We start from the raw sequence: 12,798 nt of genomic DNA, 5'->3' as shown, positions 1-12,798 counted from the left end.
AATATAAAAATATTAAAAATTAATTTTACACAAATTTCTTTACACATTAGTTATTCTTTCACAATGCAGTCATTTTGACTGCTTTTGGGCAATATAGGTATATACTAAATTTCAGTCTTCCTAGTGTTAAAAAAAATATTTCTTAATTGATTTTTTTCGCAGAGAGGAAGGGAAAAGGATAGAGTTAGAAACATCGATGAGAGAGAAACATCGATCGGCTGCCTCCTGCGCACCCCCTATTGGGCATTGAGCTGGCAACTAAGGTATATATATATGCCCTTGACCAGAATTGAACCCAGGACCCTTCAGTCTGTGGGCCAATGCTCTATCCACTGAGCAAAACCAGTTAGGGCTCTTTATATTTTCTGTACCCTCATTGAACAAGTTAGTTTGAGGTTCAATAGAGAGAATGGGCTGAGTAGTACTGAATAATTAAAACTATTTACTTGCCTTGTGCCCTTTTTCACAATTTTTGTCTTTTTAAAAATATTTTTAATTGACTTTTAAAGAATGGGGAAGGCGGGGTGGGAGAGAGAGAGAGAGAAAGAAAGACAAAGAGAGAAGCATGGACTTGTTTTTCCACTTATGTATGCAGTCATTGTTTGCTCCTTATATGTGCCCTGATGTGGGATCGAACCCGCAATCTTGGTGTATTGGGACAATGCTCTGTCAAACTGACCAGCCAGGGCTTTTTTTTTTTCTTTTTAAAGGTTTCAGGGAATAGGATTTGTGGCACCTAATCTGTGTGAGAATTATATCACCATGTTTGTAAACAATTTTCCGAGATTCATATACTCTATTAAATTTGATTCTCCTGACTCCGAAAAGTAGGTTGACTACTAGATGGATGTCCAATTTTTAGACGGTAATGGTAAGACTTAGAGAATTAAGTGAACTGTACAGTAACATTTCAGAGCCAGCTGTAAACTGATGTTAGTACAAGACTTATTATCTGTCATTACATGTATTGATTTCTACTGAAGATGATGATTAACAGTTTTTACTAGATGTCTTTAAAGAACCAAAGTGCCTATCAGACAGATAGGGAATCGATAAGAGGCAACACAAGGGGGGATACTTTCATTCTGAGTTAAAACTATCATTTATTGAGCATTGTTCTAAGTGCCTTCTAAGTGTATCTTCCCATTTGATGCCCTATAACAGTATTTTCATATGAGTAATTTTTCTCCGTGTTACAGGTGAGGATATTGAGACCCAGCTAGGTTAAGTAAGTTAGCCCAAGATTGCACAGTTGGTAAGTGGCCAAGCTGGTATAGGAATGCTGACAGTCTAACTCCAGAGTGTAAGGACAAAATAGCTTACTAGACTGCTTCCCTGTATAGCGGTGTGAGGTTGTCATTAAGCTAACTAACCTGTTTGGAATTTGAAAGGAAAGAATATACAGTTGACCCTTGAGCAACGCAGATTTGAACTGCACAAGTCCACTTAGATGGGGATTTTTTTCCAACAAATACTGTAAATGTATTTTTCTTATGGTTTTTATAAAATAACATTTTCTCTAGCTTACTTTATTATAAGAATGCCATGTAAAATACATATAACACATAATATTTATTAGTAGACCATGTTGTTATTAAGGCTCTGATCAATAGTAGGTTATTAGTAGTTACTTTTGGGGAAGTCACAAGTTATACTTGGATTTTCAACTGCCCAGGAAATGGGCATTCCTAACCCACCTGTTCAAGGGTCAACTAGACTTAGTCAATTCTAAACTCTCCATGTTAAGAAAATCTAGCAAACTAAATTTTGAATATTGGCAACTGACTTACAATTTTTAATCAATGTCACTCCAGTATATCCAGTAAAAAAGGAAAAATATATATATATATAAATAGTACACGAAATAGCCTCTTTAGAGTGTACTAATATTGTGGAGTTTGAATTTGGCACATTTAAAGGGAACCAAGTAAAAAAGCAAAAATCAAACTTTTTAAGTCAATTTGCAACTATAGAATAGTTTTTAAAAATCAAATTTGAGTTAATATATGTCTTTCACACTTCGGTTCTCTCTGGCCCAATTCTTAATTAGTATAGCACTTAATATATTTGCCTCAGTAGCTTAAATGGAAATTTGTGAAGTGCTACATGGTTGTGATTTTATAATGTGCTTCACACTAAGCTTACATGAACTACGACTTTGTAACTTGAACGATCTGGCTCATGGAATTTGTTGTATTGTGGCAACTAGGTTAAGAATTTTTTCTTTAACCATTTTGAGCCAATATCCCATTTCATTGAAGTTACAGCGCCATCAATCATAAGACACTCCATTGTATTATGGTGCCTTAAGAGAGAGAATAAATAAGCCTAAAGTGAGAAGTCTAAAATATTCAACAAATAAAGCTGGGACACCAAAGAGCTATTCTCTTCATGTGAAACAAGAAAGAAATAAACCTATCATCAGAAAGGGGACAGCAAAATAGCTTACTTAGTTGTCTCAAACTTAGGCAGAGGAAAGAAAATCACTTTTGGGGATTGGAACCACACTGATAATGCAGCCTAGATTTCCATTATCAGTGTGGTATTAAAACAAATAAAATAATTATGTGTGTTGTAGAATTAATGACAAACAAATGACATTCCCACAAAGTGGATTCTTCAGGCTTTGGGAATCAGGCTTGTTTGTGATACCCAAACTTCTGGAAGAGCTATATTTTGTCAGGCTCTTGTAATAGCTTTTCATAAGAAACATTGTATTTTGCATATTTATGTTTTTGTTCTTTGGCTTCATGTGAATAGCATTACAGTTTTGGTTTAAAATTAATGATCTATTTAATTTTGGAATAGTTTATTTAAGAGTTGTCCAAATGTCGGGCTGAACAAGCTTAACTAGTTGCTACTCCTAAGAATTCACTGAGGTACTGAGTGAGAATTTATCTTTTTATTTGAAATTAAATCTCATTCTGTAACCAATATCATGAGTTCTAGTCTTAAAGGTAAATTTTTGGATGTTTTAAAATTGGAAGTTTGGGAAGAACAATTGAGAAAATTGTCACCTTTTTAAATTAGAGAGGAAGGGAGGGGGAGAGAGAGAGAGAGAGACATCTCTATGTGAGAGGAAAAACATCTATTGGTTGCCTCCCCTAGACACCTTGACTTGGGATCGAACCCGAAACCTAGGTTTGTGCTCTGACCCAGGATTGAACCCATGCAACCCTTTGGTGTACGGGACGATGCTCCAACCAGTTGAACTACCTTGCCAGAGCAAACTGTTCTTTAATGATTCTCATATACTATCTGTTGTGTCATTGGCCATGTTCTTTTGTGCTCTGTTTTTAAATGGGATTTGATTAGTTGTGTGTCACAGTATTTCAGTTTGAAATTACATTCATTTGTGCTACCATGTGGAAATCGTTGCGTGATAGAGATTTTGTTTTTCTGTTAAGTTCTCAAACTTCAGTTCCTCAATTCAGCTTAGAATTCTAGTTACTGGTGTGTTACTAGTTTTTGATTTTATAAACAGACCATTTTAAACAGCAGGTTCACCGTAATCAGTAACTTAGTACTTACAGAATTCAAACCTACTTTGCTATTAGCCTAATGAAAAATTAATGTGAGGGTGTGTCTGTAGGGGTTGGGGAGGAGAGGGAACAAGCCTAGTTCTCATTTGATCTCTTTTATTATTTCTCTTAATGTGCAAATTATTTTTGTTATTCTGTTAGTGTGGGTACTGGAGGCTTGTTATTTCGATTTTCAAATTCTGCACCTTTTTTTTTTTTAAGGATTATTTGAATATTTATTTCAAGTTTTAGTCACATGTTTTCTGTTAAGTTCTTGTTCAGTGATGTTTAATCAGTTTATTTAATGTTTTGAGAAGCAAAAAACTTACCCTTTAACGCATAAATACCATTCTCCTTAATTTTAATTGTACTTTGGCCTGGTTTTGCTTGATGACTTGACTTTCACAAGTAATAAAATTCAGTGTGTGGGCGGTGTTGTCTATCTTTAGTAACCTTACATGTATAGGTTCCTATTGACTAATATGTTTATTTCTTTTTGGTTCTTATTTCTCAAATTGTTCATTTAACTTGAAATTTTTGAATAATTGGTTATTTATTTAAGTACCTATGATTGTATATAATTTTTACCACCTCCATGTTTTCTTTAGATTTGTTCATAGTAAAATCAAAATTATAATGTAGAATTATACTGATGTACATGAGCATAGGTCGGAATCCTTTGGAAATGTGTTATTCTTCATGATCTTTATTCATGCTTAATAGGAAAGATTAACTTGTAGATTTGGATGGCAGTTATTGGTACACTAGATTAAGCTTCCAAACTAATATTTTTTCTTCAGATATTTATGTATATACTTAATTTTTTTTTACCAGTGAGGTTATAGATTATTTGTATTCGAGAAGTTAGATTTTTATGTAATTTTAAAAATCACTGAATTTTAAACACCTTTGATCTAAAGAACCAGATTGCTATACAATTATTTAATTTAGATACTAAAATTCAAAGGTGAGAAATACTGGAGAAAAAAAAAGTTTTTGTCTTGCTCCAAAAAAGGGAGAAAAGCATGAGTGTTGAGCTAAAATTGAAAGGAAATTAATATTCTTAAATTTAGATTACAAATAATGTAATTGCCTACACTTTTAAGTTTGTTAAAATAATTTTGACTATACATAGTAATTATCACATAAGTATTAAAATAGATCATTGATGAAGTACTTCATTCATTCAACAAGCACTTACTAAGCATATTACCTATATAATATAGTGCTCACTGGATTTTAATCTTAAGTTGTACATAGATTCTTCAAGTCATATTAAGGGCTTTGGTCTTATGCAGTAACCTTTTTTTTTTTTTTTTTACTTTTGTTCTAGATGCCTGGAATGATGTCTTCAGTAATGCCTGGAATGATGATGTCTCATATGTCTCAGGCTTCCATGCAGCCTGCCTTACCGGTAATCTTGTGAAAATAACTATTTCCTGTGATGTTTTGATTACTTTTATACATTAAACTAGTGACCCGGTGCACAGATTCCTGCACATTGAAAGGAAATTAATTAAACGGTGGCCGGCGGGGCGGGGCGGGACAAGGTGAGATGGGCTGGACACACCCTGGAGCCAACCTCCCGTGGTCCTTCCCTGGCATCTACAGGGTCCCTCCGGCAGTTGGGGTCCCTCAGCCGGGCCTGCGGGGATCGGGCCAAAACTGGCTCTCCCACATCCTCTGGGGGGTCCCAGAGTGCGAGAGGGCACTCGGCAAAGTTGCTGTCATACAGGGTATGGAGCCCAAATGCAAGTGTGCAGTAAACCAGATTAAGGGCTGACAGTGCCCCAACAACAACATAACCCACAGCTGAAGGTAGAAACGCGGCCCTGCAAGGAATTGGACTCCCTCCTCTCTGGTTTCAGGGGCGTTACCCAAGAATCGCTGCTACCAAGTCATTGCAGCTCAGCAGCTCCTGCATTGACCATCTGCCCCCTGGTGGTCAGTGCGCATCATAGCAACTGGTCAGACACTTAGCGTTTTAAACTTTTATATATATAGATAATATGTATGTATTTGATAGGCAATTGTTAGCTTTTAAGTGCCTCTGGAGTACTGTAATGTAACATTGGAATTATAGTGGACTTTTATTTTTAGCTTCCTGAATAAGCAGTTCCATTTTTCCCTTTATATTATAGTATATGAATATTTTTATTGAGTTGATTGTACATATTAGATGAGATGAATACTAAACAGCAAATTTGTCAACTAGAAATATTTTATTGGTCTGCTAGCATTATAATATATTAAAGAGTAGACATGTGCTTTACTGAGTGCCAACTGAAAATTGAAATGATGTCATTTAATACTAGATTCTAGATTTAGAAATCAGAAGATTACATTTGAAATACATTACTTTTTGAGACTTAAGCTGTGGCACATTACTTAATCAATACTATGAACACTGGGTAGTATAGCAATATATAAATCATGATATTCAAATTTGTACAACTTCTTTATTACGTGATAGCCTAGTGGTTGTAATGAACAGATGTGGCATACTCCATTGGAGTGCTGAGTTTGTAGTGTCTTATACAAAACCCCTAGGACCAGATATATGTCAATTTTTTAAAAATATTATAGAGTAATAAATTATATATACTATATATTATATTAAAAATTCCTATGGGGTCTTGGGCAGTGCCCTATAATTTCTAGGACAGTATTTCCATAGTGAAACATGGATATTTCCTCTGACGTGGGGCAAATAAAGACTAAATAGTTCATTTCATTCAGGTCAGGTTTTGCTACTTTAATGAGTTTTGATGTAAAACATGAATTGGTTTTCAGAGCTTTTTGGATTTCAGAATTTTGACTGAAGAGTTGTTGATCTGTATATAATTGATGGTCATATAAATGTAGCACTTAGATTAACCGTTTGGCTCCTGACGTATTTTTTCGGACATATGCCAAAACTGCGGCACTAATTGCGCGTGTATGGGAAAAAATGTAAAACACTTTTTATACAATAAACTCACTTGTATTGCTTTGCAACGACAAAAATTAAAAAATACCAATTGTTTACATAAATTTGTTTTAATTAATTTTGTGAATAAAATTGGTAATAAGCACTTATAATTCAGAAAACTTAACACAAATAATTTCTTATAATCTTTTACACGGGTGGTTTGCGAGATTTGAAATATGTAATATTATTAGAACAATTAAAAATCGTATGCTCCGAAAACGCAACGTGCTTCACTGGACGCACAAATTCTAGTGTTTTGGAGCAGCATTATTACGCTCTCCGCAGTCTTGGCATAAAAAAAAAAAACCAGGAGCGCTATCGCGCTCTTCGCATTTTTGGAGTAACATAAGAAGAGCGCGATAGCGCTCCTTAGCAGTCAAACGGTTAAAGTACTTCAGTAGCCTCAGGCTCCTGATGTTTTTTATAATTTATATCAAGCTCAGGGAACTGAGACCACTAAAATTAACAAAATATCTTTGAGTCAGTGGCTTGAGAATTATACATAGAGGGAACTGATTGTTCTTTATGAGTGACTTATGTAAAATACAGTTTAAACAAGGTGAATATTATTAATTTTCTTTTTCTTCTTACAGCCAGGAGTAAATAATATGGATTTAACAGCAGGTATGCATACCATTTATGGTGGTGTATGTTACACTTCCTTTGAACAGTAGCTACCATATTATAATGAGGAATGAAAGCAATATCTCCTGTGATTTATAATCAGCTCCTGATTTTTGTCTTTTTTTTTTTTAAAGGCAGTGGGAAATAGGAATAACATTCATAATTGAATTCATAAGAAACTAATTTTAGATCAAGAGTTCTGGAACCAAATTTGGTCTATGGATATACTTTGGCCTACACAGTATTTTTAAATTCTGTAATTAGTTGCTAACATTTAAAGTCTGTTGACTTAAAGTTTGAATTTATCTTTTTGCCCAAAGATTTTTATTTCTCTGAAAAAATTGGATGATCTGAATATTTATTGTTTACCGTGGTCTCAGAGTATCGAATGAACAACTCTGGTGAGCTCATAATTGTATCAGCAAACATTGTAGAATTGGTAGCACTTCATGTGGAACATGCATTCTTATTGGCCTCTGGACTACTTAGTTATTTTTTTTTTGTTACCTTGCTTGGTCCTTGTAGTCATTGCAATTCGTAAGTCCTATGATAATATTTTTCTTCAGCCAGTTACCAATAAGTGTTTGTTTTGACTAATGTGGTTATAATATGTAATAGTAACTCTTCACTTATCCATGAGTAAATGATGTTCCACATAAATTAGTATTTCATGTGGATGAAATACTTTGTCCCGTGATTATGCCTAAACTTGTGTTTTAAACATGGTTCACAACATGTTTAAATGCACAGTGTGCTTTCCTACAGGTTTATAGGGGACATAATTGATGTTTTTAAGATGTTTCCCAAATATCATGATTTAAGCTGAAACGATGTTCTGAAATAACTCATGTAATATTTTAATGTATATAGATATCTGGAGCTAATTATTACTACCCTAAATAATCCTGGAAAATTACTTAACATTTATTTTTAATTACTTTTTAATACCTTGGCTCTACCATTGATGTCATAGTGACCTCTTTTAATTGTGAGAGTGGACCTTAGATGCTTGAACTTGCTAGAAATCTAAAGCATAGGATTAGAGAGGTATTTTCAAGTACTTTAATAGTATAGCAGAGAAAGAGAACACCTAATAATAGCAAGAACAAGAGAAACAAAGGGCATATGTGTGAATACTTCTCAAACCAGCTTTGAGTTTGCAGATTGAAAGTTCAGTGTGCCACTTGATTCTGAAAATCGTTGCACTATAGATATTTATTTCCTGGAAATAGCAAGTACATAATCATAGGTTATATGGGACAGTTTTAGGATATTTAGTGTGATGGAATGACTTGACAGAAATAATATTAAGTATTTTTCAACTGTTAACTCAAGGATAGCATGATTTATTACATTATAAATATTCTTTTTTCTTTTTAGGTACAACAGGCACAGTAAGTACCTCAAAGATATTTATTTCATTATACTTTAGCCTGTTATATTTTTATTTCTGTATTAAATATTTACTAACTTTAATCCTTTTATTTCCATGCCAAATGTTGAAAAATAGTTTGTGAATGATTTATTTTGAAAACTGATTTTGATGGGACTTAATAGGAATCCAATATCAAGGATTTGATTCTGCCTATCACAATTAGAAGGAAAATGAAATTTGTAGGTGCATACTAATTAGCCTGGTAAACTTTTAGTTAAGCATTACATTAGAGATTATTCTTATGTACAAATATATAATTGTTTTTTACTACAAAACTAATGTAGTTTAAAATATATTTTTCTTGCCCTAGCTAGTTTGGCTCAATGGATAGAGAGCGTCAGCTTGTGGACCAAAGGGTCCTGGGCTTGATTCCAGTCAAGGGCACATGCCCAGATTGTGGGCTTGATCCACGGTGTGAGGCGTGCAGGAGGCAGCTGATCAATGATTCTCTCTCATCATTGATGTTTCTATGTCACCCTCTCCCTTTCTCTTTGAAATCAATAAAAAATAATAATAATAATAATACTTTTTTTCTTGTACCTTAACAGTGTCAGAAAGACAGAATATTCATAATTGCTTGACTTTCTTTAGGAAATGAATAATTATATTGCTGTGCCACAGGTTTTTTTCTCAACACTTGATTTCAAGATAGTATCTTTTAGTTCTTTCTGCTAATGCTTCTGTAGGTATACTGTTAAATAATTTTGTGATGCGTTTGGAAAATACTGTAAGCCTGAGACCACCTAAAAATGTCTTTTTATATCTATTTTTAATAGTACCATTCTTTAGCCTCTGACTTCTTTTGCTTGTGTTCTTAAAAATCAATGAAAAAAAATTTATATGTATAATTTTATTTATTCAGAACTACATTCCTGGAGGTAGCTGTTATCCCCAGATTTAGGAAATGTAAAAGCTATGAATTGATTGCATATATGTCAATATTTTAAATTAGGGAGAAACACTTTTAATTGTGAACTATATATAAATATTTTAAATTTGTATCTTTTGCTTTAAAAGTTGAATGGTTATAACATATTTGGTATTTTTTCATTGTAAGTGCCTGTTTTTATTTATTTATTTATTTTTGAACATATCAAGATTTTATTGTCACATAATGAAACATAATATGAAGCTTAGAACTGGATCACTTGACCCTTTATCTTATCTCCTCCCAGTTCAAAATGCTTGCATCTCTTAATTGCCAGCATTCTGTTAGATCTGCAGTTAGTCTCAATGCATTCAAGCCTCAGCACAATCTTCTTTATAGTTTTAGCCTTTTTTTTCAGAAAATGGGCTTAGTCTGTCCACCATTGCCACTCTGCTTCCTGTCATAATGTCGTCGCTTTCCCTGTGCATACAGAGAATCCTTGCCCAATACTTTGTGGGGTTGATGCTTGCCACACTTCTAACAGAAAGTTCGGTGGGTTTTAGGAACGTTCACCATGTTTGCAAGAGCTCTATCAGCAGGGAAAAGCCTTGTTTTTACTTTTGGCTAATGATAGTAATTAATTTCAATTTTAGGAGGAGTGACATTTCATATTTTTCTATTAAACTTTTCCAAAAATATTATGTTTTTATTTGAAAGCTTACTTTTATTTTCTTTTTAGATTCAGGTACACAAATATGAGTTACTTGTCTGCTTCAGATTATGGTCATTCCCTTTAAGTTCTTCATCTTTTTTTATTTTAATTAACATACTAGTGTTAGGTATACAATAAATGATTCAGTACTTGTATACATTGTGAAATGATCACAATAAGTTACGTATTTAACATTCTTCACCTTACAAATTATAAAAATTTTTCTTGTGATGAGTACTGTTATGATTTACTCCTAACAATTTTTAGATAGGAAATGCAGTATTATTAACTACTAGGGTCCCACTGCACTAATTTGTGCACCTTGAAAGGAACTGTGGGCCACAAGGCTGCGGTGGGCACAGGGGCAGGTTTTAGCCCATCCTCTGTACCCCAGCACAGCCCCTCCTGCCGCAGACCCTGGTCCCACTGCCGTCGCTCTCATGTGCTGATGGTGCTGGCCCCACTCGCACCCACTGATGGCTTCAATCGCCCCTCAGGTGCAATCAAGGCCAGCAGCCGCTGCTTGAACCCACTGATGGCGCCAAGCGATCGGGACTGGCGCCGGGCGCCAGCAGTGGGTGTGAGTGGTGGCTCCAGTGCCAGCTGTGAGTGCAATCAGGGTTGTCACTGGTAGTGGGTGCGAGAGGCGGCTGCTGGCCCCAATCGCCCCTCAGGAGCAGGGGGAGGTGGAGAAGCCCTGAGGGGTGATCAGGGTCAGCAGCGCCACTCACATCCACTGATGGTGTTGAGCAATCATGGCTGGTGCTGGGCGCCAGCAACGGGTGTGAGCAGGGCTGGCACCAGCAACAGGTGCGAGCGCCAGGCCAGGCAGGACTGCAGTGTGCGGGAGCAAAGAATTTTTAATAACCACCAGAGGCTCGCCCCAATGACAGCAGCCAGTGCCCCACTTTGGTCTGGCCCCCCGCTCACCTGTTGCACCATATTCTGTGTGTGCTCCCTTGTGGTCAGTGCACGTCATAGCAGCTGGTTGTTCGGTTCCGTTCTGGTCTATTTTCATATTAGCCTTTTATATATATATATATATAGAAGGTATTGATTATGCAGTACATTACAGTCCCATGACATTTATTTTATAGCTGAAAGTTTGTATCTTTTGACTCTACCTATTTCACCCATTTCCCTCAACTCCCCTCTGGCAACCAGCATCAATCTGTTCTCTGTGTCTATAAGCTTGGGTTTTTTGTTTGCTTGTTTGTTTGTTTAAGATTTTACATATGAGTGAGATTATAGGGTAGTTGTCTTTGTCTGATTATTTCACTTAGCATAATACCCTCAACGTCTCTATCCATGTTGTCCCAAATGGCAAGGTTTCATTCTCTTGGTTGACTGAATAGTATTCCATTGAATGTATGTGTGTGTGTGTGTGTGTACACATCCATTATATATATATATGTACACACACACATACATACATACAATGGAATACTATTCAGTCAACCAAGAGAATATCTTTATCCATTCATCCACTGATGGACACAACATTATTTCCGTATTTTAGCTATCTATAATAATAAAAGCGTAATATGCTCATTAGACCGGATGACCTTCTGGATGAAGCCGGGTCTGCAAGGGAAGCCCTGGTCTCGGGTGCCAGATGAAAGCCAGTGCCAGCAGCCAGGGGAAGGAAGGCTACTCTTGCATGAATTTTGTGCATCAGGCCTCTAGTTGTAAATAATTCTGCAGTGAACATGGGGGTACATATATCTTTTCAAGTTAGTGTTTTTGTTTTCTTAAGTTGAATACCCAGAAGTGGAATTGCTGGTTCAAATGGTAGTTCTGTTTTTAATATTTGGAGGAATCTTCATATTGTTTTCCATAATGGCTATACGAATTTATTTTCCTATTAGTAATGCACAAGGGTTTTCTTTTCTCCACATCCTCTTTACCACTTTTATTGTCTTCTTGGTGATAATTTTAACAGATGTTAGGTGATAGATATCTTGTAGTTTTGAATTGTACTTCCCTGATAATTAGTGGCATTGAGCATCTTTTCATATGCCTGTTGGTCATCTGTATTTCTTCTTTGGAAAAGTGTACTCAGTTTCTTTGCCTGTTTCTAAATTGGATTGTTTGGGGATTTTTGCTGGTGAACTATGAATTCTTTATATATTTGTGATATTCACTCCTTATCGGATATACTAGAGGCCCAGTTAATGAAATTCGTGCACTCATGGCAGGGTGGGGGGGTCCCTCAGCCCGGTCTGGGCCCTCTTGCAGTCCGGGAGACCTCTGGGGATGTCCGACTGCCAGCTTAGACCCGCTCCCGCCAAGCCAGCAGTCAGACATCCTTAGCTGTGCTTGCCAGCCGTAAACCTGGCTTCTGGTGCACTGACCAACAGGGGGCTCCTGCGTTGCACGTTTGCCCCCTGGTGGTCAGTGCGTGTCATAGCAATCGTTTGGTCGGTTTGCATATTAGTCTTTTATTACATAGGACTAGTGGCTTGGTGCACGAAATTCGTGCATGGAGGAGGGTATGTTCCTTAGCCTGGTCTGCACCCTCTCCAATTTGGGACCCCTCGAAGGATGTCCTACTGCCAGTTTACAGGGATTGGGCCTAAACCGGCAGTTGGACATCCCTCTCGCAATCCAGGACTGCTGGCTCCTAACCACTCACCTGCCTGCCTGCCTGCCTGATTCCTCTAACCA

The 12,798-nt window shown here is 36.2% G+C and overlaps 1 protein-coding gene and 1 pseudogene across 11 annotated transcripts in view; one reads left to right on the top strand and one right to left on the bottom strand.

Annotated features, from left to right (window-relative positions):
- PRPF40A (pre-mRNA processing factor 40 homolog A) overlaps positions 1 to 12,798 on the top strand; it is a 57,487-nt gene that overhangs the window by 11,967 nt on the left and 32,722 nt on the right. For 9 of the 11 annotated variants that reach the window (XM_015559813.1, XM_015559810.1, XM_006757388.2 and 6 more), the window contains exons 3-5: positions 4,855 to 4,935; positions 7,086 to 7,116; positions 8,497 to 8,510. The exons of 1 other annotated variant lie outside the window; for it this stretch is intronic. In XM_015559813.1, the coding sequence (XP_015415299.1) occupies positions 4,855 to 4,935; positions 7,086 to 7,116; positions 8,497 to 8,510 (126 nt within the window). The remainder of the gene's footprint in view (positions 1 to 4,854; positions 4,936 to 7,085; positions 7,117 to 8,496; positions 8,511 to 12,798) is intronic. One more of the 11 variants, XM_015559814.1, reaches the window with a different exon arrangement.
- Positions 9,623 to 9,995, bottom strand: LOC102754126 (annotated as a pseudogene).

This window comes from Myotis davidii, unplaced genomic scaffold, assembly GCF_000327345.1.
Source record: "Myotis davidii unplaced genomic scaffold, ASM32734v1 scaffold753, whole genome shotgun sequence".
Lineage (NCBI taxonomy): Eukaryota > Metazoa > Chordata > Mammalia > Chiroptera > Vespertilionidae > Myotis > Myotis davidii.
This window is presented reverse-complemented; position numbering and strand designations above follow the sequence as displayed.